The sequence below is a fragment of the Pleurodeles waltl genome, chromosome 2_1 (assembly GCF_031143425.1).
Source record: "Pleurodeles waltl isolate 20211129_DDA chromosome 2_1, aPleWal1.hap1.20221129, whole genome shotgun sequence".
Classification (NCBI taxonomy): Eukaryota; Metazoa; Chordata; class Amphibia; order Caudata; family Salamandridae; genus Pleurodeles; species Pleurodeles waltl.
Window position 1 is genome coordinate 674,288,134 of NC_090438.1, and position 27,494 is coordinate 674,315,627.

The following is a 27,494-nucleotide window of genomic DNA, read 5'->3' on the forward strand; positions in this document are numbered from 1 at the left end:
AAATTCCCCTGAGCAGGTCTGCTTGTGAAGATTGATTGGCCCTTGTACAATAAGAGAGGTTATGATGGATTGAGCGACAGGAACAGTCAGAAGTCCATTGGTCTAGTCTGGGTGAGTGCCCTGAGTCAGAACATTTAAAGACAGAATGATGTGCTCGCTGTTGTGCGCAGTCTGCCTGCGACCTATAGCCTTGGCTTCAACCAATTTAAAATATAGGTGAAAAGACGGCATTCGGAAAAAATAGCTTTAGATAATGATTCCTGGCTAAATGGTCATTAATATCTATATGGACTTTATTTGTTTCTGGGGGGTGAAGGCAAATTGAAAGTTTCAAACCCAAGAGGTGCCGGACTATTGCAGTACTGTAGATGTGGGAAGTGAGTGTGATACAAAGATGACGGCTGCAGGTGGGGAGAAGGTGTGGTCGATGTAAAATAATTACATCATCACAGTTCTAATGAGAACACCTTCCTTTTCTCACGAAATAAACAAATCTGGAATGGTTCAGTCTAATCAGGCTGGGTACCAGTTTTGATCCAATTTGACTCCACTCCTTTTCTATGTGTATATGTGCATTGTTGCCCACATCATCGGTGTCGACCCCCAGCTGTGGATGTATGTAGGTGACTCAGATGCTCAGCCAACTCGAGAAGGGTGCTGTAAAACACAGTGACATCACTAAATGCCTCAAGCATAAACTCCCCTGCTTAAATGTATAGAACGCAGAGGCATTTTTCGTAGGGAGAGACTCCAAACCTAAAACTGCACTGCCTTGGTATTTGCTTGTCATGTTGTGAAAATCATAGTTTGAGCACAAAAAGAAAAAAAGCCCTCAGAGTAGTATTTCACAAAAGCTGCCCCAGCCTTGTGAAAAATAAGCTGGTGTATTAAGTGTCTGTCCAAGAACTGCAAGCAATACAGAATCAATTGTCCAAAAAGTGAATATCAAAAAGTATGAACCCATAACCTGTGCTCTGAAACTCCCAATACAACAAAATATTTTGTTTAATATTGTATGTACTATGCACAAGGCATTTCTGGTAAGAGGCCCTAGCTAACTGCAAGTCTTGTTTTCCACAATATACTCAGAAATCTTGGATAATTAAACCTGGAGAAAGAACCAGGGCTGGACTGGGAACCCAAAGCAGCCCAGGCAAGTTTCGTCATATCATCCCCTATAGCGAACGAGCCTGACCACTACAATGGGGCTTGGAAGCCCCCCCAAGAAAATATGGGGAAAAATGATAAAAACAGTGCTTTCTACAGTATATTGGTCATTATATATTTAGTTATATTAGTTTTTAACCCCTCAGGTGCCCGGGACGAGGTGGTTACGTCTGCTGACGTGGGGCTCAGGTGCCAGGGACGTAACCACCTCGTCCAGCTACCGGCCCTCGGGGAAAGTGCTAGCACTCCCTCCGAGGGCCTGGCACCCCCCTCCCTGGGCAGACATGGAATGGGAAACGCTTCTCCCTCCACCCCCTCTCCCCGTGACGTCTGATGATGTCAGTGCACGATTGTGTGCTGACTCATCAGAGGTCTGCCCTGCTGTGCTAGAAGCTCAGCTTTTGCATTTCTCCTCCGATCACGTGGAGGGGCAGAGAGAGGCATCATAGGAAAGGAAAGGCCTTTCCTTTCCTTTGATTGTCTCTCTCAGCATTTCTGCTGCCCGATCGCCCACTAGATTCCAGGCAGTTTTTTAAAAATGTAAGCATAAGGGGAGCAGCCCCTTGGGCAAGGGCCGCTAGGGGGCAAATTATTTTTAGGCCATTTCTGGCCACCCCGGGGGCAGATTGACCTATTTGTATTAGGCCAATATGCCCCCAAGGGAGGCAGAAACCACTAGACACCAGGGATTTTTTTCTTATATATTATTGAATGAGGGGAGCGGCTCCTTGGGCAAGGGCACTCCCCAGGGGGGCAAAATATTTTTAGGCCTTTTGATCAGCCTATTATAATTAGGCCGATCTGCTCTGGGGGGGGGGGGGGCAGAAACCGCTATACACCAGAGATGAAAAAAATGTTTGTTTACTTTATTTTTTTATATACTGGGAGCGACCCCTTAGACAAGGGTCGCTCCCCTGGGGGCAAATTGTATTTAGGCAATTTCTGCCCACTTGGGGGCAGGTCAGCCTATTTTTATTAGGCCAATCTGCCCTCAAGGGGGGCAGAAACCACTAGGCACCAGGGATTTATTTTTTGCACCAATTTCACACAAGGGGAGCGATTCCCTTAGGCAATGGTCACTCCCCTGGGGGTGGGAGGGGGCAAATTTATTTTAGGCCATTTCTGGTCCCCGTGGGGGCAGATCAGCCTATTTCTATTAGGCCAATCTGCCCCCAGGGGGGCAGAAACCATTTAGGCATCAGGGATTGGTGTCTGTATATGAGTGTGTTTTGTCTGGGGGGGGCAGCCCCTTGGGCAAGGGTCGCTCCCCATGGGGGCACCTTACTGTTGGCCATATCTGCCCTCCTTGGCGGCAGATCGTCCTATTTTTGGAATGCCCATCTACCCCCAAGGTGGGAAGAAAGCCCACCAGAGACCAGGGAGGATGTTGTTTTTCAAGATAAGAGGGTGGGGTTATGGCCATACCCCCACCCCAAATAAATGGGACCAAAGTTGTTCTGCCCACCAGTGGGCAGATGGGGCAATTACCCCCATTCCACACCCGGGGGGCTTAAATTCTACTAGATGCCAGGGAATTTAAAAAGAAAAATAGTGTGGTGGTGCTACCAACCAGTATGGGCATGGCTATGCCCCCACCCCAACTGAAGGGGGTAACAGTCTTTCAACTCTCCCCCTGCACACTAAAACATCTTATCCCATGGCAGGCAATAGGTCATTTGATTATTTTGGATTTTGGTTTTACATTTGGCCCATGAGAGCTTGGCTAACTCTCCCACTTGGAATGGTGAGGGCTGCACTTTTTGGACTTTGGGACGCTGCCATGTAGAAAAATCCACAAGACCTAGACACATCTGAAAACTAAACATCTGGGTGAGTCCAGGGTGGTGTGTTTCACATGCACCCTGCACCATTTTCTTACCCACAATGCCCTGCAAACCTCCAACTTTGCTGGAATTGGCAAATTGTTTCCACATTTTGGTAATGGAACCGTCCGTAATCTGCAGGAATCCACAAAATTCCTACCACCCAGCATTGTCTCATCTATACCGATAAAAATTCTGCCCCACTTGTCAGCTTAAAAAGGTTTTTTTTTCAAACTGCCCTTTTGGACCCGCTTTGGTTCCCCCTCAATTTCGACATGTTTTTGGCTCTTCCCTGTCACAGACACTTGGACCACCTACACATGTGAGGTATCATGTTTACTGGAAGACTGAGGGGAATGTTGGTTGGTAGGAAATTCGTCCCGGTGCGGTGATCTCACACAGAAATGTGGGAAAATTTGATTTTTTTAGCTAAATTTGAGGTTTGCTGAGAATTCTAGGTAAGAAAACGCTGGGGGATCCATGCAAGTCACACCCCCCGGACTCCCTTTGGTGTCTACATTTCAGAAGTGTCTAGGTTTGGTAGGTTTCCCTGTATGGTTGCTGAGCCCAGGACCAAAAACTCAGGTGTCCCCCTGCAAATACAGGTAGTTTTGTATTTGATAATTTTGATGTGTCCAGATAGTGTTTTGGGACATTTCCTTTTGCGGACACTAGGCCTACCCACACAAGTGAGGTACCATTTTCATCAGGAGACTTGGGGGAACGCTGGGTGGAAGGAAATTTGTGGCTCCTTTCAGATTCCAGAACTTTCTGTTACCGAAATGTGAGGAAAAAGTGTTTTTTTTTGCCAGATTTTGAGGTTTGCAAAGGATTCTGTGTAACAGAAGCTGGTGAGAGCCCCACAAGTCACCCCATCTTGGATTCCCCTAGGTGTCTAGTTTTCAAAAATGCACAGGTTTGGTAGGTTTCCTTAGGTGCCGGCTGAGCTAGAGGCCAAAATCCCCAGGTAGGCACTTTCCAAAAAACAGCTCTGTTTTCTTTGAGAAAATATGATGTGTCCACGTTGTGTTTTGGGGCATTTCCTGTCGCGGGCGCTAGGCCTACCCACACAAATGAGGTACCATTTTTATCGGAAGACTTGGGGGAACGCTGGGTGGAAGGGAATTTTGTGCTTCTTTCAGATTCCAGAACTTTCTGTTACCAAAATATGAGGGAAAAATGTTTTTTGGGGCCAAAGTTTGAGGTTTGGGTAACAGAACCTGGTGAGAGCCCCTCAAGTCACTCCATCCTGGGTTCCCCAAGGTGTCTAGTTTTAAAAAATGCACAGGATTCATAGGTTTCCTTAGGTGCCTTCTGAGCTACAGGCCAAAATCTACAGCTAGGCTCTTTGCAAAAAACACGTCAGATGTCAATGTAAAAATGTGATGTGTCCATGTTGCGTTTCCCGTCACGAGCATTAGGCCTACCCACGCAAGTGAGGTACCATTGTAACAGGAGACTTGGGGGAACACAGAATAGCAGAACAAGTGTTATTGCCTCTTGTCTTTCTCCACATTTTTTCCTTCCAAATGTAAAAAAAACGTCTATTTGAGAAATGCCCTGTAATTCACATGCTAGTATGGGCACCCCGGAATTTAGAAATGCGCAAATAACCACTGCTTCTCAACACCATATCTTATGCCTACACCTTATCTTGTGCCTATTTTGGAAATACAAAGGTTTTCATGATACCTATTTTTCACTCTTTATATTTCAGCAAATGAATTGCTGTATACCCGGTATAGAATGAAAACTCATTGCAAGGTGCAGCTCATTTATTGGCTCTAGGCACCTAGGGTTCTTGATAAACCTACAAGCCCCATATATCCCCACAACCAGAAGAGTCCAGCAGATGTAACGGTATATTGCTTTAAAAAATCTGACATTGCAGGAAAATGGCAGTTTCTTTCACCTCAATTTCAATATTTGTTTATTTCAGCTGTTATTTTCTGTAGGAAAACCGGGTAGGATCTATACAAATCATCCCATGCTGAATTCAGAATTTTGTCTACTTTTCAGAAATGTTTTGCTTTCTGGGATCCAGCATTGGTTTCACACCAATTTCGGTCACTAACTGGAAATAGGCTAAAAGCACAAAAAATAGTAAACAAATGGGGTATGTCCCTGTAAAATGCCAAAATTGTGTTGAAAGATGTGTTTTTCTGATTTAAGTCTGCCTGTTCCTGAAAGCTGGGAAGCTGGTGATTTTAGCACTGCAAACCCTTTGTTGATGCCATGTTCAGGGAAAAAACCACAAGCCTTCTTCTGCAGCCCTTTTTTCCCATCTATTTAAAAAAAACGAAATGTTCACTGTATTTTGGCTAATTTCTTGGTTTCCTTCAGGGGAACCCCCAAACTCTGGGTACTTCTAGCATCCCTAGGATGTTGGAAAAAACAGGATGCAAATTTGGCATGGGTAGCCTATGTGGACACAAAGTAATGAGGGCCTAATCGCGAAATGCTCCAAATAGCCAAAAAAAGGCCTGGCACCAGAGGGGGAAAAGGCTTAACAGCAAAGGGGTTAAAGCATAGTAAATGATGACTTTACAGTGACCAGGATACAACAATCTTTATTTGGGTTCTTAAATGAGTCCCTCACCATCACTCCCTAACAATGCCTATCATCGCTCCATCGCCCCTCTCTCACATATATTTCATTTATTTTATAGAGCCTCTCTTACCAGCGTATAGTGTTGGAGCACTTTACATCACACAAACATATAGAGGCAATGAATCATACATATGTATATCAGTGTATAGTAAATGTTGATAAACGGTACTACATTGTGTAGGATTCACATGTCATCCATACTGGTTGGCATTTTTTAAGAGTGCTTGATCTGTGAAAGCATAAACATAGAATTCCTAACGAAATACAATGGTTAGTGTTGACTTTACTAATAAAAATTTGTTTCTACCCAAACAAACCCTCTTTAGCAAAATTAGTATGATCAAAGACTGAGGATAAAACATAACTTTCTAACTAGTACCATGCAGTTTGCATGCGGCTCTTTGATGGCAGTTCATAGCTCAATGCTCTAGATTATAATTGTAAATTATGAGCTGTACAGTAACAAAATGAGCTCTGTGAAAAAAGCAGTAGACCACTGAGCTATGCACATAAGATACTGTTCTGTGATCTGCATAGTACATGTTCTTTGCAGCAGGTATTTGAACCCTCTGCACTACCTTGGATGAGTCAGAATTGCCACTAGACAAAACCCTGATCTCTCGCCAGCAGGTACATTAATCACCAGAGTTATCTTGCCACTTCGTTGTTCCCTGAAAACTGCTGGATATACAAGAACTCTGCAGTGCTTTTAAAACTGTTTCAGTGCTACAAACTGGCCCCCCAGCCTTCTGGGAAAGCGTCTGATGCTTGGTACGGCCAGTCTGGCTCTGGAAAGAACCCTCAAACTCTGTGTTTCATCCTTTCAAGCGATCCAAAACCATGTTTTAGGTGTGATCCAAGCTGTTTCAAGTTCTGGAGAGACCTAAAACCCACTTTGTACAAGGATGTTTTGCTGCATTATTGCCTAAATGGGACATGCGCCAACACTGGAAACAGGCCGTCATAGAAAATAAACCTTTCTAAGAGGCCCTACATTATTGTTTTCTAGAATGACTGCGGATCACCATCTGAGTCAATGGATGCCCTGCTTAAGGATGACTGAATTACAGAGGACGCTAAAAGTTCACATTTCCTTCCACCAAGCGCTCTGTAACTGCTGTGAGGCAATATGCATAGCTTGATCCTAAACATCCTCAACCAAAACATACTGGTTTAATCAATTTATTTAGTTAAGTCTGGAGAGCCTCCAACCACATATAACAATCATTTGCAATGTAAATGGGTCTCACATTTGCTCGAGTTAGATTTAAAATTAAAAGTAAAACAGTTTCACATAAGCAAGCTGATTCACAGTGCCTTGGTCGCCATGAGCTTCAGTGTGAAGAGACACACAAAAGGAAAAAGAAGTTTGCTTGCAGTCAGACTTATCCGCAAAAGTGCAATTAGCCATGTAACGTGGGCGATAGCCAAGGTGGTAACAAAACCTCCCCAACTAGGGACAAACGTTAACCATTTACAAATATCATCCAATGATTTTTGAAGGGCAAGCCCACGAACGAGTGGTAGTAATGGGCGTGAGGTGGGTGTGGTTATAATCCCAGATACATACCAACACGTTGGAAAAGCATAGCTTGCATGCTGCTATGCTCGACCTAAAAGCTGTGATGCAGGAAGAACCTGGACTACAGAGCCTCCATCTCAGAAATACTGAACTGTGAAGGCACACCCGTGGCCAGTTTTGCATATCTTCATTCAGAGAAAGAAAACTTAGCTGACTTCCGAATTTGAATACTGAGTTCATGTTTTCATAACACTGCAGAAAGCACTGCTGTAGTTCTGTAAAAGCTGACAACTTTAACAATTCTGCAACAATGACCACTGTTATTACAAGGTCTTCACATAAAACATCTTGACAACTTCAACGTTTTGTCCACGCAAATTTTTAAAAGAAATTACTGTATTCCTCTCAATGTGTGTAAATTATTTGTTAGAATTTGCTGACTATTTTGCCATACAGTATTTAGCTCTGCTGCTTCCTAACTCTACCTGAACTTGGCCGACTCAGCTGAACAGATTTGTGCTAGGAAGTAGACAAAATTGTGTGGGAAAGCTGCTGGTGGTATTTGAATTCGAGAGCGGTAAATTACACTTCATGCTAGCAGCACACTCCTGCAGCATGTATACCAAAAGCTTTTCCCACCCACGACTGCAAATACGGCAAAAATAAGACCGTTATCATAATTTGGTCAATACTTTGATTTTCAGTGTGGCTTACTTTCGATGTAATTGATACGATATTCCTGCAGATCAATATAAAATCACATTTTAACATACTTTGCAACTCTTGTAAGACTGGTTTAGCAAGGAATTTCTTTGTACTCGCTCCACTTTAGCTTTATTGATGCAGTACATGCTGGAGGACTTGTGACAACGCATACCGTGTTTTCTTTAAGTAGTAAACTACGTTTTCAGATAAAGGGGAAAGTGAGAAGGTCACTATTGAACATGAAGAGAAGGTCACACAGGGACACAGAGAGGGGGGCACAGTGTGATGGGGAGATTAACTTTCCAAAAGCCAAGAGTGTCTTCTGAGGCACGTGCTTGTGGTTAGGTCGAATGTGTTCAAACAAAATGCAGGACTACTCAACTCTGCACAAAGGGTAAACCATTTTAAACTCTTTAGCCTCTCTCTGAGGACCTAAAGTCAGTTGTGATTTGCTCTTTTTATTAGGAACATCCTCGTTGTCAGTAAAACCTGTCAGAAAAGGTCCATATTGTCATCTGCTGTTTCCCTCACCCAACTGGGCTGTAATATATTCTATGTACTGTAAAATATACACTTTTACACTTAATCATCTTCTTTTTTCTTAGGTTCGACATGGGAGAAATCTTTTCGGCAACTAGGTTTTGAAAGGTAAGAAATTAATTTCTTATTCAGAAAATGTCTAATCTTTAAAATAGTTTATATTTCTAGGTACGTGTAGCGTTTGACCCGAAATATTCGGCTTTAGCTTTGAAGTCCATTTGAACTATTGTCCTCTACATCGACATACGTGGTGCATAGTAAATTCAAAAGACTCCACATTAGTAGTCTGTGTAGCGTACCCAGTGGTGTTTCTAAAGTTGATATTTAGGGGGGACACACGAGGGGCTAAAAAAAATCTGGCGCTGCCATTTTCAACAGGCGAACATGAAAAATATACATGTTTATATATATATAGTTATATATATATATATATATATATATATGTGATATACATGTATATATAATAAATATATATAGATAATGTATAGTACATACTATAGATATATGTATTATTATACATATTATGTGTGTGTGTGTGTATATATATATATATATATATATTTTCACTTAAAAAAACAAAGGTTACAGGGACGTTATTTTTAGGCTCACATTTTAACCATACAAAACCATAGAAAAACACCAGTTATAGTTAGAATCACCTCAAGTAACTATAACTCGTGCCCTAAGGTAACTATAACTCATGCCCTCACCAGAGCTAAGGGGTCAGTGTGTCCATACCCTGGCCCCTTTTCATTTTTTTTTTTTTAAACTTTTTTACTAGGACTTGGCTGAAGCCCAGTTCGAAGATGGCTGCCAACACTTCCTGGTTTGACGTGTTGGCAGCCAATCAGAGCTCCTATACCTGCATGAGATTGTCTTTTTTCATGAATACTTTGTGGCCAGAGATATCAAAATTTGGATTTCCCTACATTTCTCAAAACTACAGTACAGATTCACAACAGAAAAGCAAAAGATGAATCTTTGTACCGAAAGCTAGAAATTTTGTGTAATTCTGTCCAGTGGTTCTGGCTGTAGACGTATCTAAAAGTCCTATGGGGATTAACATGGGAAACACAAATTTCTTTGACCTCCCCCCCTTTTTATGAGTCTTGCTTGACAAATCTCCCAAAACTCAGCGCAGTATCTTTTTTTTTTTTTATAGACAATTTAGTGAATATTCATCAAACATGCCAAAGATATAGGCAAGTCAATATATATGAAACAGAGTGGCAGTAGCCACTCTGCAGTTATAGCTAGGGTGACCAGATATATGGATTTTTCAGATTTTTGTCCCTTTATAACTTTGCACTTGCTGAAAGTTTTGCAGTGTATGGTAAAGGGGGTGCAAACTGAAAAAGGAGGTCCCGAAACGGGCTTCAAATCCAGTGCGTTTTCCATAGACGTTTCTATTTCACGTAGCTCAAAAACTATCCGCTGGATTTTTATTAAGTTTGCCAGTATTACATTTTAAGAGGCATATATACTACTGTTGGGTACTGCAGGTAAGTAGAGTAAATAAATAATACGTTATACATTTTTTCAACTTAGTGATATCTTGTAACAAAATACTACTAACAGTAGCAAAGAGGCTAAAAAAATAAACTAGACTGCATTTGTAGAGTTTCAGATTTAATGCATGAGCAACTGAAAGACTCATTTGCGGTCACATGATATTGGAAACCTATAAAGAAATACATAAAAAATAGAATAGATCTTATTCTACAAATGTTTCCTTCGCATGCCCTCTGGCTCACAAAACATAACTGTGGCCAACAAGTCAAACAAAAAACATCTTCCTTCTGTACTCCCGTGCAACAAAATGAAAAAGTGACCTAGCAGTGAGGTACACAAACTACTATATAGAGGACATGATAATTGCCCATTAGGAAAAAAAGAATTATCTTAATTTTTGTAACAAGAATCATTGGCTTTAATTCACTTTGTGCTTCACATGTAGCCCAATCCTATTAAAAGTAGCAAGAAGCCCAAAAAAGATTCAGAGTTACTACATGAACAAATAAAACAACTATACTCACATGATTATATAAACCAATAAACAAATACATAACAAATACTATAGATAAAAAGAAAAAAATCACATTAAATGTGATTTTCAATCTGTAGTTTTAGTCAGGGTTCCCAAAGCTAGGAATTCCTTAGAAATTACCTCTTTAATAACTTTCTATCCCTTTGACGAATCACTAAAGTACTTTCCAGACCTATAGCGATTTCTACATTTTGAGATGATGTAAATTTTTGTGGTGAATCGTTAAGGGGGTGCAACGATAAAAGGGGATCCAAAAACACGTTTTTCCACCAATACATTTTCTATAGTCTATTGTATTTGATGTAGTGCGAAAACAGCTGAATGGACTTGCATGAAATTTGGCAGGAATATAAATTATGGTGCAGAGATGATGCTTTTTAGGGTCGAGCGCAAAGCGCTCTGTCCCTGCTGTAATCTCTCTATGGGCTTGTAACCTTGCCCACCGCACGCCCATGAGTTTGGTTGGTTTGTGGGCTTGCCTTTTAAAATTTGCTCACTTGCATTAGTGGAAGGCATGCATACGTCATGCCTTTTCCAGTGTTTAGCCCTCCTTGAGCTCACCGGCCAACTACTGAAAACATACGAGGCTCCCTGCTTTCCGTATGGTTTCTGGACTACTTTTTTCTATTTATTTCCTACACAGCGCAATCTCGCTGGGCAGTAGTCGAGCGCTTTGCATCACATCGACCCTGTTACATGGATCATTACATTTTTGACCATAATACGTTTGACTGCAAGTGAACTCCGTTTTACTTTTTATTTTCAATTTATGTGGCAAGACATGTCCAGTTCGGAATTTACAACACAAATAGCTCTTACTCGAGCAATCACAAGACCCATTGCATTACAAATGCTTGTAGGATACTGCAGTTAAGTAGGGTCAGTATTTGTTAAGTTATAAAGCATGTAAACTTAATGACATCTGTCACTGCAGTACCTTAGGGGAATTTTATTATGTTTTGTGAAGCTACTGTGGTATATGACCATAAACGTGTTATAAAATGTATAAAAAATAAATTCACCTACCTATTACCACTGTAATAAAGTGGTTATAGTTAGGGACCTACTACTTACCTATATCTAAGGCCCTAACATTGAACACAGACAAAGTGTAGTAAAGGCAATATGGCTGCCTTTTCATTCTCAAAAATCAGGCATTGCCCAATTAAATATTGGTTTGTAACTGCTATGTACCATGGTATATTGCAAAGGTATCATGGTATACCATGCTCCAAAAAATAACCAAAGCCTAGCTGTATCACGGGATTGCAGTACCCTTGCATCAACCATGGTGTCACATGGGCATTACAATACTTAATTTAAGTTAGATATACAAAGGAATGCAAGACCACTATGCATGACTCTGTGTTGACTGGTAAATCTGGAGAAATGCAAGGCAGCGCAATTTGCTGTTTCACATTACTCTGCACACAATTTTCTACATTGCTGATAAATATCACATATGTCTGTATGCCAGGCCACTGTAGTCACGCGAATATATGCTTTTCCACCCTACACCACTCCGCTGTACAAAGTTCCACTCTATGCCACTCCACTCTACGCTATAACACTGTATGCAATGCCACTGTAAGCCATTCCAGTCTACGTTACCCCACTGTACACCACTCCACTGGACGTTACTACACTGTATGCTATTCCACTGTATGCCATTCTACTTTACGCTACTCCACTCTACTCTATTCCTCTGTCTGCCACTCTACTCTGCAAAACTCCACTGTACACTATTACACTGTATGCCCCTCCCCTGTACGCTACTCCACTTTATGCCACTTTGGTGTATGGCACTACACTCTAGTAGACTGGACTCACTCCAATGTACGGCTCTCTACCGTATGCTATTACACTCTGCACCATACCACTATACACCACTCCAGGCAACAACACTCTATTGTTTGCCACTGCACAGTTTGCTACTCCACTATACACTATTACACTCAATGGCACTCCTCTGTACAATACTCTGCTCTACATCAGTCCACTCTACTCTATTACACGGTACACAGATCCAATCTATGCCAGTCCACTCTATGCTATTACACTGTATACAACTCCACTCTACACCTCCTCAGTGTATGGCACTTCACTGAATGCCATTCCGCTATATACTCCTCCTGTAGCTGTGATTCCACTCTATAACATTCCACTGTATGCCACTCCACTCTATGCTATTCCACTGTATTCCACTCCACTATATGCTACTCCATTCTATGCTGCTCCAGTGTTTGCCACTCCGCTCCTATACTAGTCCATTCAACACCACTCCACTGTATGCCACTCCACTGTATGCTATTACACTCTACCCGATTCTAGTGTGCACCACTATAGTCTACACTACTGTACACCACTGCACTGTACGCTACTCCACTATATGCTATTCCAGTTTACACCACTTTACTGTACACCACTCCACTCTACGCTATTCCACTCTTTGCCACTCCACTCAAATCTACGCCACTCCAGTGTACACCACTCCAATCTACAATGCTCCATTATACACTAGTCCATTGAACCCCACTCCACTCTACACCACTCCATTATACTCCACTTCACTGTACACTACTCCAGTCTACACCATTACATTGTATGCCACTCCACTCTAAATTATTTTACTTTATGTGATTCCACAATATGCTAACCTTTTCTAATCCACTCCACTCCATTCTGTGCTATTTCCCTGTACATCGCTCTGTTCTACACTGTTACACTATACACACTTCAGTCTCTTCCCCTCTACTATTCTACCCCACTCCACTGAATACCACTCTACTGTGTGCTTTTACACACCATCCCACCCCACAATACACCACTCCAGTCTGAACCACTTCACTGCACATCACTGTACGCTACTACACTTTGCACTATTACACTTTCCACCACTCCTCCATGTGCTACTACACTATGGCCCTCACTATGATCTCGGCGGTCCAAACAGTGGACCGCCGATTTCACTGCCGCAGCAGGACCGCTAGTGCTGGCGGTCCTATGACCGCCATATAATGATGCCTGATGGCACACCGACATTGATGTGGTGTGAACCGCCAGACGCCATACTGGCGGTCTGTGGCAGAGGTGGATGCTGCTCTACCCTCACCACAATGTCTGCCAGACACCGCCAAGCTTATTATGATGCAATAATAGGCGTGGCGGTGTATGGAGACGAAGCACTTCCAGTGGTGCAGCATCCTGGGAGCCCGTTCCCTCCAGGAGAAGTGCCACAGAAAAGGTAAGTGCTGTCTGAGAGGGAGTTGGAAGATGTGTGGGTGGAGTGATTGAGTGCCTGCATGGGTGTGTGCGTGTGTGTGTGAAGGGGGATGTGTGTCTGCGTGTATGTATGCGTGTGTATGTCTGTGAATGGGTGCATGTGTGACTGAGGGTGTTGGTGCGCATGTGTGCATGTGTAGGCATGTGTGTGGATGTGTGTGTGTATGCTTGAGGTTGTGGGCGGATGGGAGTGTCGGTATGTGTGTGAATGAGTATGTGGATGGGTGCATCATTTTTGGAGGGGGGTTCCTGATTAGAGGTGGGATTAGGGGATCGTCAGGGGTGGCTTGGGAGAGCCTACAGGGAGATCGGGGGGAGGGTTCGATTTTTAGGGTTCGGAGGTGGGGGTGGGTCTAGGGGCTTGGGGGTTGGTTGGGGTTGTGACAGTGGGGGGAAGGCTGGTGTGTCACATACTGGTGACAGGAATGAGGATTCCTGTCACCAGTATGCTTTCTGCCAGGGATTACCTGGCGGGTATCCCACCAGGAAATCCTTGGTGGAAATAGGATCATTATCCCACCGGCCGTCTATGGTCGACCACCGGGTCAAGGGTGGCTACCTTCGGCACGGCGGTCCACTCAGCCCTGGCAGTGGATGCATCATTATATGGCAGTCGAGCATCGCCATGCTGTCGGTGGTCATACCGCAACCGCCGGCATGGCGGTGCTCGACCACCAAGATCATAATGAGGGCATATATCCTGTTGCACTCTATGTCACTCCAATGTTTGTCACTCCAGTATGTGCTACTCTACTATATGCTCTTCCACTTTATGCCACTCCACTGTATGCTCTCTACTCCAGTGTACTCTCCTCCATTCTACATAACTACACTCTACAAAACTCTACTACATTCTACGGCACTCTACTAGGCTCTACTTCACTCTATCCCTATACACTTCACTGTCCAAATTTGCACTCAACTTTATGCCCGAACACACTATTGTACAATACACTACTCCATTCTATGGCAGTTTCCAATACTGTACGACACAGCACTCCACTCTACTGAATGAGATGACACTCCAATTTCTAACTGTTTCATTGACTCAGTGTATGCCACCCCACTGTACTCTATTCCATTCAGTTCACCTCCCCTCTAAACCACACCACTCATTACGATATTCCACTCTATGCCACTCCACTGTTCTAAACTCCACTGTACAATATTCCACGATATGCTACTCCAGTTTGCGGTAATCAACTATATACTGCTAGAGTGTGCTCCATTCCACTCTACCCTGCTCTCCTCCACTCTATAAAAGTCTACCACTCTTTATGGCACTTTACAACATTCTACTTCACACGATTCCCATACATACCCCTGTCTAACTCTATACTCCACTCCTTGTCCATACACTCCAAAATACAACATTCTATTCCACTATATGACACTTTTCTATATGACACAGCACTCCACTCTAGTGTACCAGACCCCACTCCAATTTATAACAGTTTACTACCTATGCTGTGCCAGTAAACACCACTATATGCCACTCTACTCTATGACACACCAATACCCTCTATTGCACTTTACTCCACACCAGGTTACACCACTCCACACAACTCTACTCCAGTGTACAAGACTTTACCTCACTCTAGAATAATCCACTCTACGCAGCGCCACTGTTTCCCATACTACTGAACTCTATGCAACTCTAAAACACTCTGCTACACTTTATGAAACTCTGACTGTTTGTTCCTCTCTGTACCTCTTCACTCCAATGTACAACACTGTAATATACTGTATGCCAGTGGTTCCCAACTTTTCAACTTCTGTGGACTCCCATTTTATCATTACTGGAACCCAGGGACCCCCCCCCCCACTGAATCATTATTGAAATCCGGGGACCCTCCACGGAGTCAACACTGGAAGGTGGGGACCCCGGCCTATACATATCTTTGATTTGAACTGCAAAACAACACACAGAAAATACAGAAGCAAACATTCATCAAACACATACACAAATGATAACAGATTTTATTTAATTTGCAAACAAATATACAATTTAAAAAAAATGTAATTGTAATAGGAAGGTTGGAGTTTTCTAAGTTCAACTGAAGCCACACATTGTCCATACTGTTTGAATCACCGGAAATGTTCTCACAAACCAATCTGAGGATACTAATTTAAATTTTAGTCTCCAAATCAAATTCCTTGGCATTTACAGTATGTTTTAAAAATTTCAGTTGTACATTTAGCCATTTTATTAATCTACACTTTAGAAATCTTTTAATATTATTTAATTTTCTAAGCAGGTGCGGACCCCCTGAGGAAGCTTCATGGACCCCCAGGGGTCCCCGGACCACAGGTTACCACTATATTACACTCTACTCCACTCTACTCTAGTATACTCTAGTCCACTAAATGACACTGTACGCAACTCTTTCTATGCCATTGCACCACACTTTACTCCACTGTACCCTGACACAGTACACAGTACTCCACTCTACTCCACTACTGTACTGTACGCTACTCCACTCTACAATACTCAGTGCCATTGTACTCTATAACACTCTGTCAATCCACTGTACCGCACTCTACAATACTGTACTGTACTCCACTCCACTCCACTTACAAATAAATTGACCAGACTGTACTCTAGTTAGTGTTGTCTGGTTTGTGAGTCAAAAATAGCATGTAATGAGATCCACTACTTATAATAATTTGAAGTTGGTGGAAAAACTGTAAACTGTAAACAAAAGTTATAGCTATAACTTTAGAATTTTTTAAGTTTGTGTAGTTTCAGCTTGGTTTGTATAAGGGAAACAAGTTTTCCTAACTATAATTAAGCTTTATCCTTTGTTTTTTCCATTGACAAAATTATGTTTGAGTGACAAAAAAGTAGGCAGGCCTATGTGTCAGCTACATTTGTCAGTGGCAGGGCAGGCAGTCCTTAGAAGCCAGGAAGGGGAGGGCAAACCCTGAGGCTACCTTTTGTATCTCAGGAAGACTAAGTACAACCCCCAGGACATCCTGCTCAGGAGAGAAAACCCTGCCCAACACCTAAGGACATTTTGGCCCTCATTACAACATTGGCGGTAAAAGCCGCTTACCGCCGTGCAGAAGACCGCCGCGGAATTCCGCCACAGCTATTATGACCCACAGTTCGGAATCCGCCAAAATTCAGACACCCACACAAGTCTGCCACACCAAAGGTCAGTGATAAACTGGCGATAACAAAACCTCCACCGTCATGCCAACAGAAATACGCCCACACTATCACGACCCACGAATCCACGCGGCGGTCTTTCAACCGCGGTATTCCATTGGCGGTACACACCGCCGCGCTCAAAATACACACACATTTACAAAACACAGCCACATTGGACAATTCCAAATACACACACCTGATACACATACACACACCACTGCCACACACCCAATACAATATAAAACACACACCCACATCACCCACAAACCCCTACTACCAAAAATTCCGAAAGAAGGCCAGAGAGAGAGAGCACCAGCAAGAACAACTGCATCCACAGGCACACAGCACCATCACCCACAGAATTTCCACACACCTCACACAACACACCACTACATATCAGCACACTTATAACCACACACTCTACCCCACACATCACTTACACCACCCCATGGCACGGCAAAGACACCCCAGGTTCTCGGAGGAGGAGCTCAGGGTCATGGTGGAGGAAATCGTCCGGGTAGAGCCACAGCTATTCGGATCACGGGTGCAGCACACCTCCATTGCAAGGAAGATGGAGCTATGGCGAAGAATCGTGGACAGGGTCAACGCAGTGGGACAGCACCCAAGAAATCGGGAGGACATCAGGAAGAGGTGGAACGACCTACGGGAGAAGGTGCGTTCCGTGGTCTCAAGACAACACCTGGCGGTTCAGCGGACTGGCGACGGACCCCCACCTCCTCCCCCACAACTAACAACATGGGAAGAGCAAGTATTGGCGATTCTGCATCCTGAGGGCCTCGCTGGAGTAGGTGGTGGAATGGACTCTGGTAAGTCAAATCTTAACTATTAAATCCCCCACCCTACCTGCATGCCAGTACATACCCTCACCCCCATCACTCTAACTCCTCACAAATGTCCCTACATCACAAACCACACATCCTAACACCAAGTCCTGCATGCAACAACAAAGCATGGACACCCATCACCAAAGCATGCCCACTGCACATACCCATACAACCCCCTAAACCATCATCACACAAGGTCCCACACAGGAATGCAAGCACTGGGGTACACTGTCACCCACCCATTGCACACCATGGCACACACAGATGTAATAAACATCCTTTTATACCCCTGCATGACCCCTACCCAACGTAACCGGACAGGAGGGTCCACACATGTCCACACCACCAACAGAAGATGCCCACATTGATGACAGCACCTCTGTCCACCTGGATCTAGATGACCAGCCCGGACCATCGGGGACCTCTGGACAGTCAGTTCCCCTGACACAGTCACAGGCCACTACAGACCTTCCCCCCTCTGGAAACACCAGCACAGCACCCACCCAGCGGGCCCATACCTCCGTCCCCAGGACACGTCAATCAGCAGTGTGTCCACCACTACAGGGAACCCAGGCTAACCCACCACCCCAACAACAACAGGGACCTGGGGGCAGTGGCAGTGGGCACACGGTCCAGGGGACGGAGGCCCAGGAACACAGGGGAACTGGGAGGGCTGCTGTGCGACAGGGGGCGGGCAGGCCAAGGGGACCCACTCTCCACGAGGCCCTCTCCTCCATCATGGGAGCCTACTACCACTTCCAGGAGACGATGGCAACGGTACTGGCCAAGTTTCAGGAGACCCAGCGCATGCAGGAGGAACAGTATATGGGCTTCAGGGAGGAACTCAGAACCATCAGCTCCACCCTAGGCACCATCGTAGGGGAGCTGAAGGAAGTACTCAACACCAGGAGGGACACTGTGGCACAACAAAGGGCCCCTGACACTAGCCTGGACAATGAACTGCCCACCACCACCGCCGGCGCTAGTGGACAGGACGCCCCGCCATAGGATCACCACAACAGCACCCCACCCCCTGCAGAGGGAGAACCACCCCGCAAACGGTCCCTGAGATCCAGGACAAAGACAGAGCATGATGCCAAGACCCCCGCCAAGAAATTAGATCACCCTGATTGTCATCCTACTGTCCCACTTTGTCACCCTGTCCATACTTAAACTGCCCCAGCTCCACTTCCTATGCCCATATGGGCAATGCACCTGTGAGACTAATAGACTGGACTCTGCCATGGACATTTTTCCGCCATCACCCCTCACCATTTTAATCCCCCCCCCCCCCAATATTGAGCACTTAAATAAACACACTTACAGCACAAAACAATCTGGAGTATGTCTGTGATTTTGAAATAGTGTATTAGCAATTACAGTGACAAAATGCTCTTACAATTGTAATGTCAACATACCTATGTCACACAGCTCTAGTCCATGAGGAATCTAAGCAGATGTCACACAGTGGGACCCACATCTGTGAAATCGTAAGGGAAAGTGACAACTCAGTGCCAACACACTGGGTGAAAAGGACAGACAGTAGAGAGGTAGTAGTGTTAAAGTACATGTAGTAGGCAGGTCTGTACTCTTACCTGTGTGTCACTGGAAATATTGCTGGATCACTGAGTCCCTGTTGTTCAACGTCTTCTTCCTCTGCTTCCTCGTCTTCAATGTCCACAGGCTCCACAGCTGCCACAACACCGCCATCTGGACCATCCTCCTGCAGAAAAGGCACCTGTTGTTACAAAGCCAAGTTGTGAAGCATACAGCAGGCCACGATGATCTGGCACACCTTCTTTTGTGAGTAGAATAGAGATTCACCTGTCATATGGAGGCACCTGAACCTGGCCTTCAGGAGGCCGAAAGTCCGCTCGATCACCCTCCTACTTTGCCCATGGGCCTCATTGTAGCATTCCTCTGCCCTTGTCCTGGGATTCTTCACTGGGGTCAGTAGCCATGACAGGTTGGGGTAACCAGAGTCACCTGCAAATGGCGAGGAACAACTGTTAAACACGCACTAACCTGCAGGGATATCCCCAAACCCAGACAACCATTCCCACTGTCTTGCTCCCAGGTGCTCACCTAATAGCCACACACGGTGCCTCTGGAGTTGCCCCATCACATAAGGGATGCTGCTATTCTGCAGGATGTAGGCGTCATGGACTGAGCCAGGGAACATGGCATTCACATGGGAGATGTACTGGTCGGCCAAACATACCATCTGTACATTCATTGAATGATAACTCTTCCTGTTTCTGTACACCTGTTTACTCCTGTGGGGGGAGACCAAAGCCACATGGGTCCCATCAGTGGCACCTATGATGTTGGGGATGTGTCCCAGGGCATAGAAATCACCTTTCACTGTAGGCAAATCCTCCTCCTGAGGGAAAACGATGTAGCTCTGCATGTGTTTCAGAATGGCAGACAACACTCTGGACAACACGTTGGAAAACATAGGCTGGGACATCCCTGATGCTATGGCCACTGTTGTTTGAAATGACCCACTTCAAGGAAATGGAGCAGTGACAGAACCTGCACTTGAGGGATGGCGGATTGCTGACATCAGGTCTGGCTCCAACTGGGTACACAGTTCCTGGATTGTGGCACGGTCAGGCCTGTATGTGATAATCTAATGTCATTCCTCCATTGTCGACAGGTCCACCAATGGTCAGTACACCGGAGGATGCCGCCATCTCCTCACATGTCCTAGCGGACGGTGCCTATTAAGGACAACAGTGAGCACAGAGTCAAACAACTCAATGGTACGCACCCACAGTTTACACAGAACACCATTCATACACAAAAGTTGGCCTGTATGTGTGTTGAGTCTAGGCCTAGGTATGTGTGACCCAGTTGAAAATTAATCAGTGTGAGCCCCTGAAATGGCGGCTGCCTGACCTCTTAAGTGGGACAATGGGATGTGAGGTAACTGCGCTGGCATTGTACACCGTCGCTGTAGGCGGTCGAAGACCGCGGCGCAATGCTGCATTGGTTACCATTGGACCCTATGGGTCCCAGGAGCCAATGACGATGTACGACAGCGGTGACGCGGACGTGACCACCATTTTCTATCTGTTCAATCACTCGATGCCTGATCTTCGACAGGAGAGGACCTACACTGCAAGAGCTGCTGTGACCTCGGTCTGGAAGACACAATGGCTCGAGTGTCTGGGGAAAGGGCCCCTGCCTTCACATCGGAGGAGTTGGAGAAACTCGTGGATGGGGTCCTCCCCCAGTACGCGCTACTCTACGGTCCTCCAGACAAACAGGTAAGTACACTGGTAGCATGCTGTATGGGCTATGCCTGTGTGGAGAGGGCTGGATGTAAGAAGGAAGGGGGGGAGAGTGCGGCATACATGAAACTACGGTGAATGCATGTGCCACATGGCAAGGGTAGGGATGGGGGCCAATCACTTTGATGGTGCAGTTGGTAATAACTTACTCTTCCGCCTTTACATTTCATGTAGGTCAGCGCCCACCAGAAAAAACATATTTGACGTGCCTTCACCAAGGATGACCAGACCCTGGGGGTCTACCACAGACGGAGCACTCACTGCCGGAAAAGATGGGAGGACATTCGCCGCTGGAGCAAGAAGACAGTGGAGGCTCAGCTGGGGATGGCCTCCCAACGTGGGATGGGTGCCCGTCGCACCATGACCCCCCTGATGTTCAGGATCCTGGCGGTGGCCTACCCGGAGTTGGATGGGCGCTTAAGGGCATCACAGCAGACACAAGAGGGTGAGTACACTCTCATTCTGCTGACTTTGCACGCAGTGGAGGGGTCTGGGTGGGGGAGGTGGGCTGTGGGTTTCCCTAGGCCAGGGCGAGTTCCGTAGGCAAGGTCCCTCTGTAAGGCAGGCCATGTGGCACCCCACCCCACCTCTGTAGAGTGACAGCTACACCTAGTCATGCCCCTGTGTCATCTATGTGTGCAGATGTTGTCCATAGCCTGGTAGGGCATTTCCCAGGAACTGAACAGTGGAGCCCAAGAGTGCGGCGTAGTTCAGGGGGCTTCTGTGTCGTGTCCGCCAACGGTAGCGGTAATGCATACACTCAACATGTCTTTCTTCTGTCGTCCCCCCCTTTTTGTGGTCTCCCTGTTCTTGTGTGCATTAGCATCATCAGGCGGAGGAGCTGTGGCACCGGAGCACCAGGGGGCTGCATCCCACATGGCCATAGAGGGCCACACTACGGACTCGGACTTCACCAGTGGGACGGAGGGTGAGGGGAGCTCCACGGCTGGGACAGGAGCTGAGACCAGTGACACGGACTCATCCTCTGATGGGAGCTCCCTTGTGGTGGCGGCAACATCTGTGCCCCCCCATCTACAGGTACAGCCGCCACCCCCCCTTCCAGCACCGCCCTCCCAGCAGCCCCTCAGCCTTCGCCCCGTGCCCGCTCACCCAGGAGGGTGGGCATCATCTTCGCCCCAGGCACCTCAGGCCCTGCCCCAGTCACTCCTGCTGCCCTCAGTGAGGAGGCCATTGACCTCTTCAGATCCCTCACTGTTGGGCAGTCTACCATTTTGAATGCCATCCAGGGTGTAGAAAGGCAGTTGCAACAAACAAATGCATTCCTGGAGGGCATTCATTCTGGTCAGGCGGCCCTTCAGCGAGCTTTTCAGACTCACCACCACACCCCGCTCACGTGCAGTCACCACTCCCACTACCATTCACACGTCCCCTGTGTCCTCTCCCAGTGTGTCTGTGATGCCCCCTCCCAAGATACACAAACGCAGGCACACACCCACCCAACAGCCATCCACCTTACGACAGCCTCCAGTGCATGCACCTTCACCCAAAGTCAGCAAAGGAACACCTCCTACAACCACCACCTCTTCCTCCACTCCCAAACCCCCTCCAGCTACCCGTCCCAGTGTGTCAAAAAAACTTTTCCTGTCCAAGCTTGACCTCTTTTCCACACCTCTCCCACCCCGTCCGTCTCCTAGGTCCCGGACTAGCACCTCAGCCACAACATCTCCGGGACCAGTGGTGCCTGTAGTCACCGGAATCTGGAGTGCACTGGCCACCAGGGCAGCCAGTGTGGCACGGAGCCACAGCACAGACAGTCCCCCACCTGTGAAGCATCAGAAGTTGGCCAGTGCCCGGCAGGAGAAGGGGAAGACTCCAGCTACCAAAGCCGCTCCCAGGGGTCCTGGTGGGAGTGTGGACTCATCTGTGACACCCTCCAAGTTAGGGAAGGCCCACAAGAAACCAGGAAAGTCTGGGAAGAGCAGCACGGCGGAGAAGACCGCCATCATCCCCGCTGTCCAGGAGGCCACCTCCAGCACCAGCCCAGCTGCCCAGGACAGGACTGCCAGCACAAGCCCACCTGCCCAGGAAAGGCCCGCCAGCACAAGCCCCGCTGGGCCATAAAGGACCGCCAGCAGCTGAGTCCCTGCAATGGAGACAGCCGCCTCAAGCACCGCTGCACAGGGCACCGCCATCTCAAGCACCGCTGAACAGGGCACCGCCATCTCAAGCACCGCTGAACAGGGCACCGCCGTCTCAAGCACTGCTGAACAGGGCACCTCCGTCTCAAGCATCTCAAGCACCGCTGAACAGGGCACCGCCGTCTCAAGCACCGCTGAACAGGGCACCGCCATCTGAAGCACCACTGAACAGGGCACCGCCGTCTCAAGCACCGCTGAACAGGGCACCGCCATCTCAAGCACCGCTGACCCATGAGCGGCAAGGGCACTGACGCAACTAAGTCCATCACGGGGTGAAAGATGCACTCTGGGCACCATGCCCCCTCCAGAACCAGTGGAGACTCTCATCCACTACCTCTGTCCTTAGCAGGATGAAGCGCTATGTGCACAAAGCCCCCTCCAGAACCAGTGGAGTATCACATCCACTACCTCTGTCCTTTGCAGGATGAAGCACTCTGGGCACAAAGCCCCCTCCAGAACCAATGGAGTATCACATCCACTACCTCTGTCCTTAGCAGGATGAAGCACTCTGGGCACAAGGCCCCCTCTAGAACCAGTGGAGACTGTCATTCACTTGAGAGACTGTGGCTTTGCACTCCCTAGGATTGAACAGTGGGCAAACCACCCACTGGAGAGACTTGTGAGACTGTGGCTTTGCACTCCCCAGGATTGAACAGTGGGCAACCCACCCACTGTAGAGACTTGAGAGACTGTGGCTTTGCACTCCCCAGGATTGAACAGTGGGCAACCCACCCACTGTATAGACTTGAGAGACTGTGGCTTTGCACTCCCCAGGATTGAACAGTGGGCACGTGGCCCCCTAGTGGATTTTGTGTCGTGCACTCAAGCTGCTGAGGTGCCCCCTTTTCCCTCCCCCTGAGGTGCCTGTTTAGTTGCTCTGTGATGCTCCTGCAGTGTTCTCTCCATCATGGTCGGGGATCTTGTGTGGGCCTCGCCCATACCGTGTGGTCCCAGTGTTCCACTGACTTTATTAGAGCACTACCTGGACTACTATGCTTGGTATATATTTTGTACATGCTGTATATATATGTTTCTGCCTACTTGCTTTTAATATATTACAATGGTTACACTCATTTTCTATTGTCTTTGCATTCTTCCGGGGTGTTTGGGGGGTGTATCTGTGATGCATTGATATGCATTAGTGTGTGTGTTGTGGTGGGTGAGGGTGGGGGTGTTGCGTGTGTGTGTCCCTGTTTTTTCCATCCCCCCTCCCCTGTGTCGTAGGTGCAGTACTCACCATGGTCTTCGCCACCGGCGTTCGTGCTCCTGGTAGAGGAGCAGGAAGACTATTGCAGGTAGAATTTGGAGTTCCGGATCCATGGCATCCTCGTTCTTCGTGGGGTGTGTAGAGGTGAGCATTTTTCCTCGGGATTCCTGTTTCCGCCGTGTTTTTATCCGCGGTGAATCCGCCATGGAAAAGGTGGCAGATTGGCCTGTCATAATAGTGTGGGCGGTACATTGTCTCCCGCCTGTCTGTTGGCAGTGACCACCGCGCTGTTTGTTTGTACCGCCGTGGCAGTCGGAGTGTTAAAGTGGCTGTCTTTGTTGGCGGTTTCTGCCACGTTCGTAATTGCAAATTGTTTAACGCCGGCCTGTTGGCGGTCTTACCGCCGCTTTAACACTGACCGCCAGGGTTGTAATGACCACCTTTGTGCCTATGTCTCGAAGGAATGCACAAACACCACAGGAAGGTCATACACAGTCATGTGTCCCAGGGTACTGGAAGAAAGGCACGGTAGGGGTAGGAAAGTCCTCCTTTTTTTGCCTGATCACCCCCACTCTTTTTGTATAGGTACTGGTGGTTACTGACTCTTGGCTGTGCCCTGGGTACTGCTAACCAGTCCCAGGGCCTGTGCTCTGTGTAAAATGGATATGCAAATTAGGCTAATTATAATTGGCTAAGTTAACCTACCTATAAGTCCCTAGTATATGGTAGGGCATGTAGGTTTAGGGACCACAGCATAGGTGGTGCACACCTAGGTGCACTGCTGAGGTGCCCAATGTCATTTTAAAAGCAAGCCTGCCTTGCTGGCTGCTTTTAAATTAAAGTTATATGCAAATTCGACTTTGGAATTAAAGGTACTTCCAAAGTCTTAAACTACCTTATTTTTACATATAAGTCACCCCTAAGGTGTGCCCTATGTGCCCCTAGGGCTGGGTGCCATGTAACTATAAGCAGGGACTTTATAAAAATAGATTTATAAGCCCTGGTGAGGTAAAAACAGCCAAATTTGTTTTCCCTCATTGAAGTAAATGGCCTTCATAGGCTAGAATGGGCAGACTTTATTTTAAATTTTAAAGTCTCCTTAAATGTTACATACCAAGAATTTGGTATCAAATTAATTGTTGTAATAAATCCCACAACTTCCAGTTGTTGGATTTAATATAACTTGTTCAGGTAAAAAGTTTAGACTTTACCTAAAAAGTTGCCAATTTCAGCTCTGCATTGTTTTTGCTGCTGTGCTCTGATTGGCCAGCCTGCAGCAGCTCCTGCCAGGCTACTTTGATGAGGTGTGAAGTGGCCTGGCTTCACACAAAGGAATGTGCTTGGGGGAGAGAATCTCCCCTCAGCAGATGGTGAGGCAGGAAGGGGGAGGGCTGCCAAACTGGTCTTCAAAGGCAGAGAAGGACATCTGGAGCACCCAGCAACACCCCCACATCCTGCAACCCCAGACAGCTAGGTGCCCCCTTGATTAGATTAGGAGAGGGCAGGAGAGGGGTGTGTTTATGATTTTTAGCAACACCAGTGGGTGGGCTCAGCCAGATGTAACTTCCAAAAATCAGATTCAGCCATGTTGGATTTTTAGAGACTGTTGCCTTTTGGGATGGATTTTTGCCACACTTCCCAGGAAGTGGTCATCACAGGGGGACGACCCTGTACCTGATTGGAGAACCAGGGCCCCCCTGCTTTTCACCCAGGAGCAAGAATAAAACTGGCAGACCTGCCCCCACACCTCAGATCCCCGCCAACTTTCAAGAAGAAGGAACTTAAGGAGAAGAAGGACTGCCCTGCTGGACCCCCTGGCCTGCACCTGGACCCTGCACTCAGAAGGACTGCACCAGCTGCACACTTGGGCTTCACCACAAGAAGGACTTTGCCTGGCTTCAACTGGTTCAAGGAGGGACTCCCTGTTTGCTACAGGTGAAAAATTGCTATCCAGAGTCCCCTGCACCAACTCCTAAAAAAGAGACCAGTTGACCACTGCCCAGTGGCCAAAAAGGAGTTTGCGCCATGTGCATTCTGGGAGTTGAAGTCCGCACCCCCCAAGGACCATCACAGAACTTCTGGACCCTTGGGGTGAGCTGTGGACCCCAAAAGAACCTTAAAAGAACATCTGGGTGAAGCCCCAGAAGTTTGGAAAAGATTTGAGAATTTTTGTAAAAAAGCTCCAGAGAGGGACCGACCCGCCGCGGAAATTCTAGCCGGCTTGCCTCAACCGCGACCCGGCCTGACTTCGTGGTTCGTCCCGGTAAAGAAAAACATCCGAAAAAGAGACTAAGTCCGAACGTAAAAAGTTGACCGGGACCTCCCAGCCATCGTATCCGAGAAGGGCTCCACGGACGTCGGATCAAGATCCAGGTTTACCCCGGTCGAAGGATTTTCATCTCGAAAAAACGACTAAGTCCGAAGGTAGAAATCACCACCGAGGAAACCCACATCGCGTATCCGGACAAGGGCTCCAGGAGGTCGGATTCAACTGGCAGGTTCGTCCCGGTGAAGAAAAACTTCAAAATAAAGACTAAGTCAGAAGGTAACTTTTTAACCGAGGCCTCCCGCGACTTGTAGCCGAGCAGGGCTCCATCGCGGTCGGCCTGAAACTTTGACTTTGTCCCGGTCCTGGTGCAACCAGATGACCCGATTGGCGCTTTTTGTTTCTAAGCGCTAGAAAAATAATAATACTTTAAAAATTCATATCTCCGGTTCCCCTGAACCGATTTTAATCGTTTTTGTGTCATTTTAAAGATAAAAATAGAAACTATTTTTATAAATTGGTTTTGGATTTTTAAACTGTTTCCTGTGTTTTATTTAATTACTGTTTTGTGATATTTGAATGCTTTACAAACTGTCTCCTAAGTTAAGCCTTGACGCTCGTTGCCAAGCTACCAAGGCTTGAGCTGGGATTAATTTACTGAGACCTAACTGTACCTAGGTGGAGGTTAGTGGCTTGTTGCTAGGTGTAGGTACTTACCTGCCCTTACCAATAACCCATTTTCCAACATTTTTGGTGGCAGCGGTGGGATCCTGTACTTGTGTTCAGTATCACGTTACAGTTTAAGTAAAACAAATTAAAAATCCTTTAAATTGTCTTAGTGCATAATTTTTTTTTTTTAAATTTTAAATT

General features: G+C 46.5%; 1 protein-coding gene across 3 annotated transcripts in view; it reads left to right on the forward strand.

Moving 5' to 3' along the window:
• The window catches only part of PIEZO2 (piezo type mechanosensitive ion channel component 2), a 1,085,167-nt gene that overhangs the window by 395,912 nt on the left and 661,761 nt on the right, over nucleotides 1–27,494 (forward strand). For all 3 annotated transcript variants that reach the window (XM_069216450.1, XM_069216468.1, XM_069216460.1), the window contains exon 4: nucleotides 8,434–8,476. In XM_069216450.1, coding sequence (XP_069072551.1) covers nucleotides 8,434–8,476 — 43 coding nt within the window. The remainder of the gene's footprint in view (nucleotides 1–8,433; nucleotides 8,477–27,494) is intronic.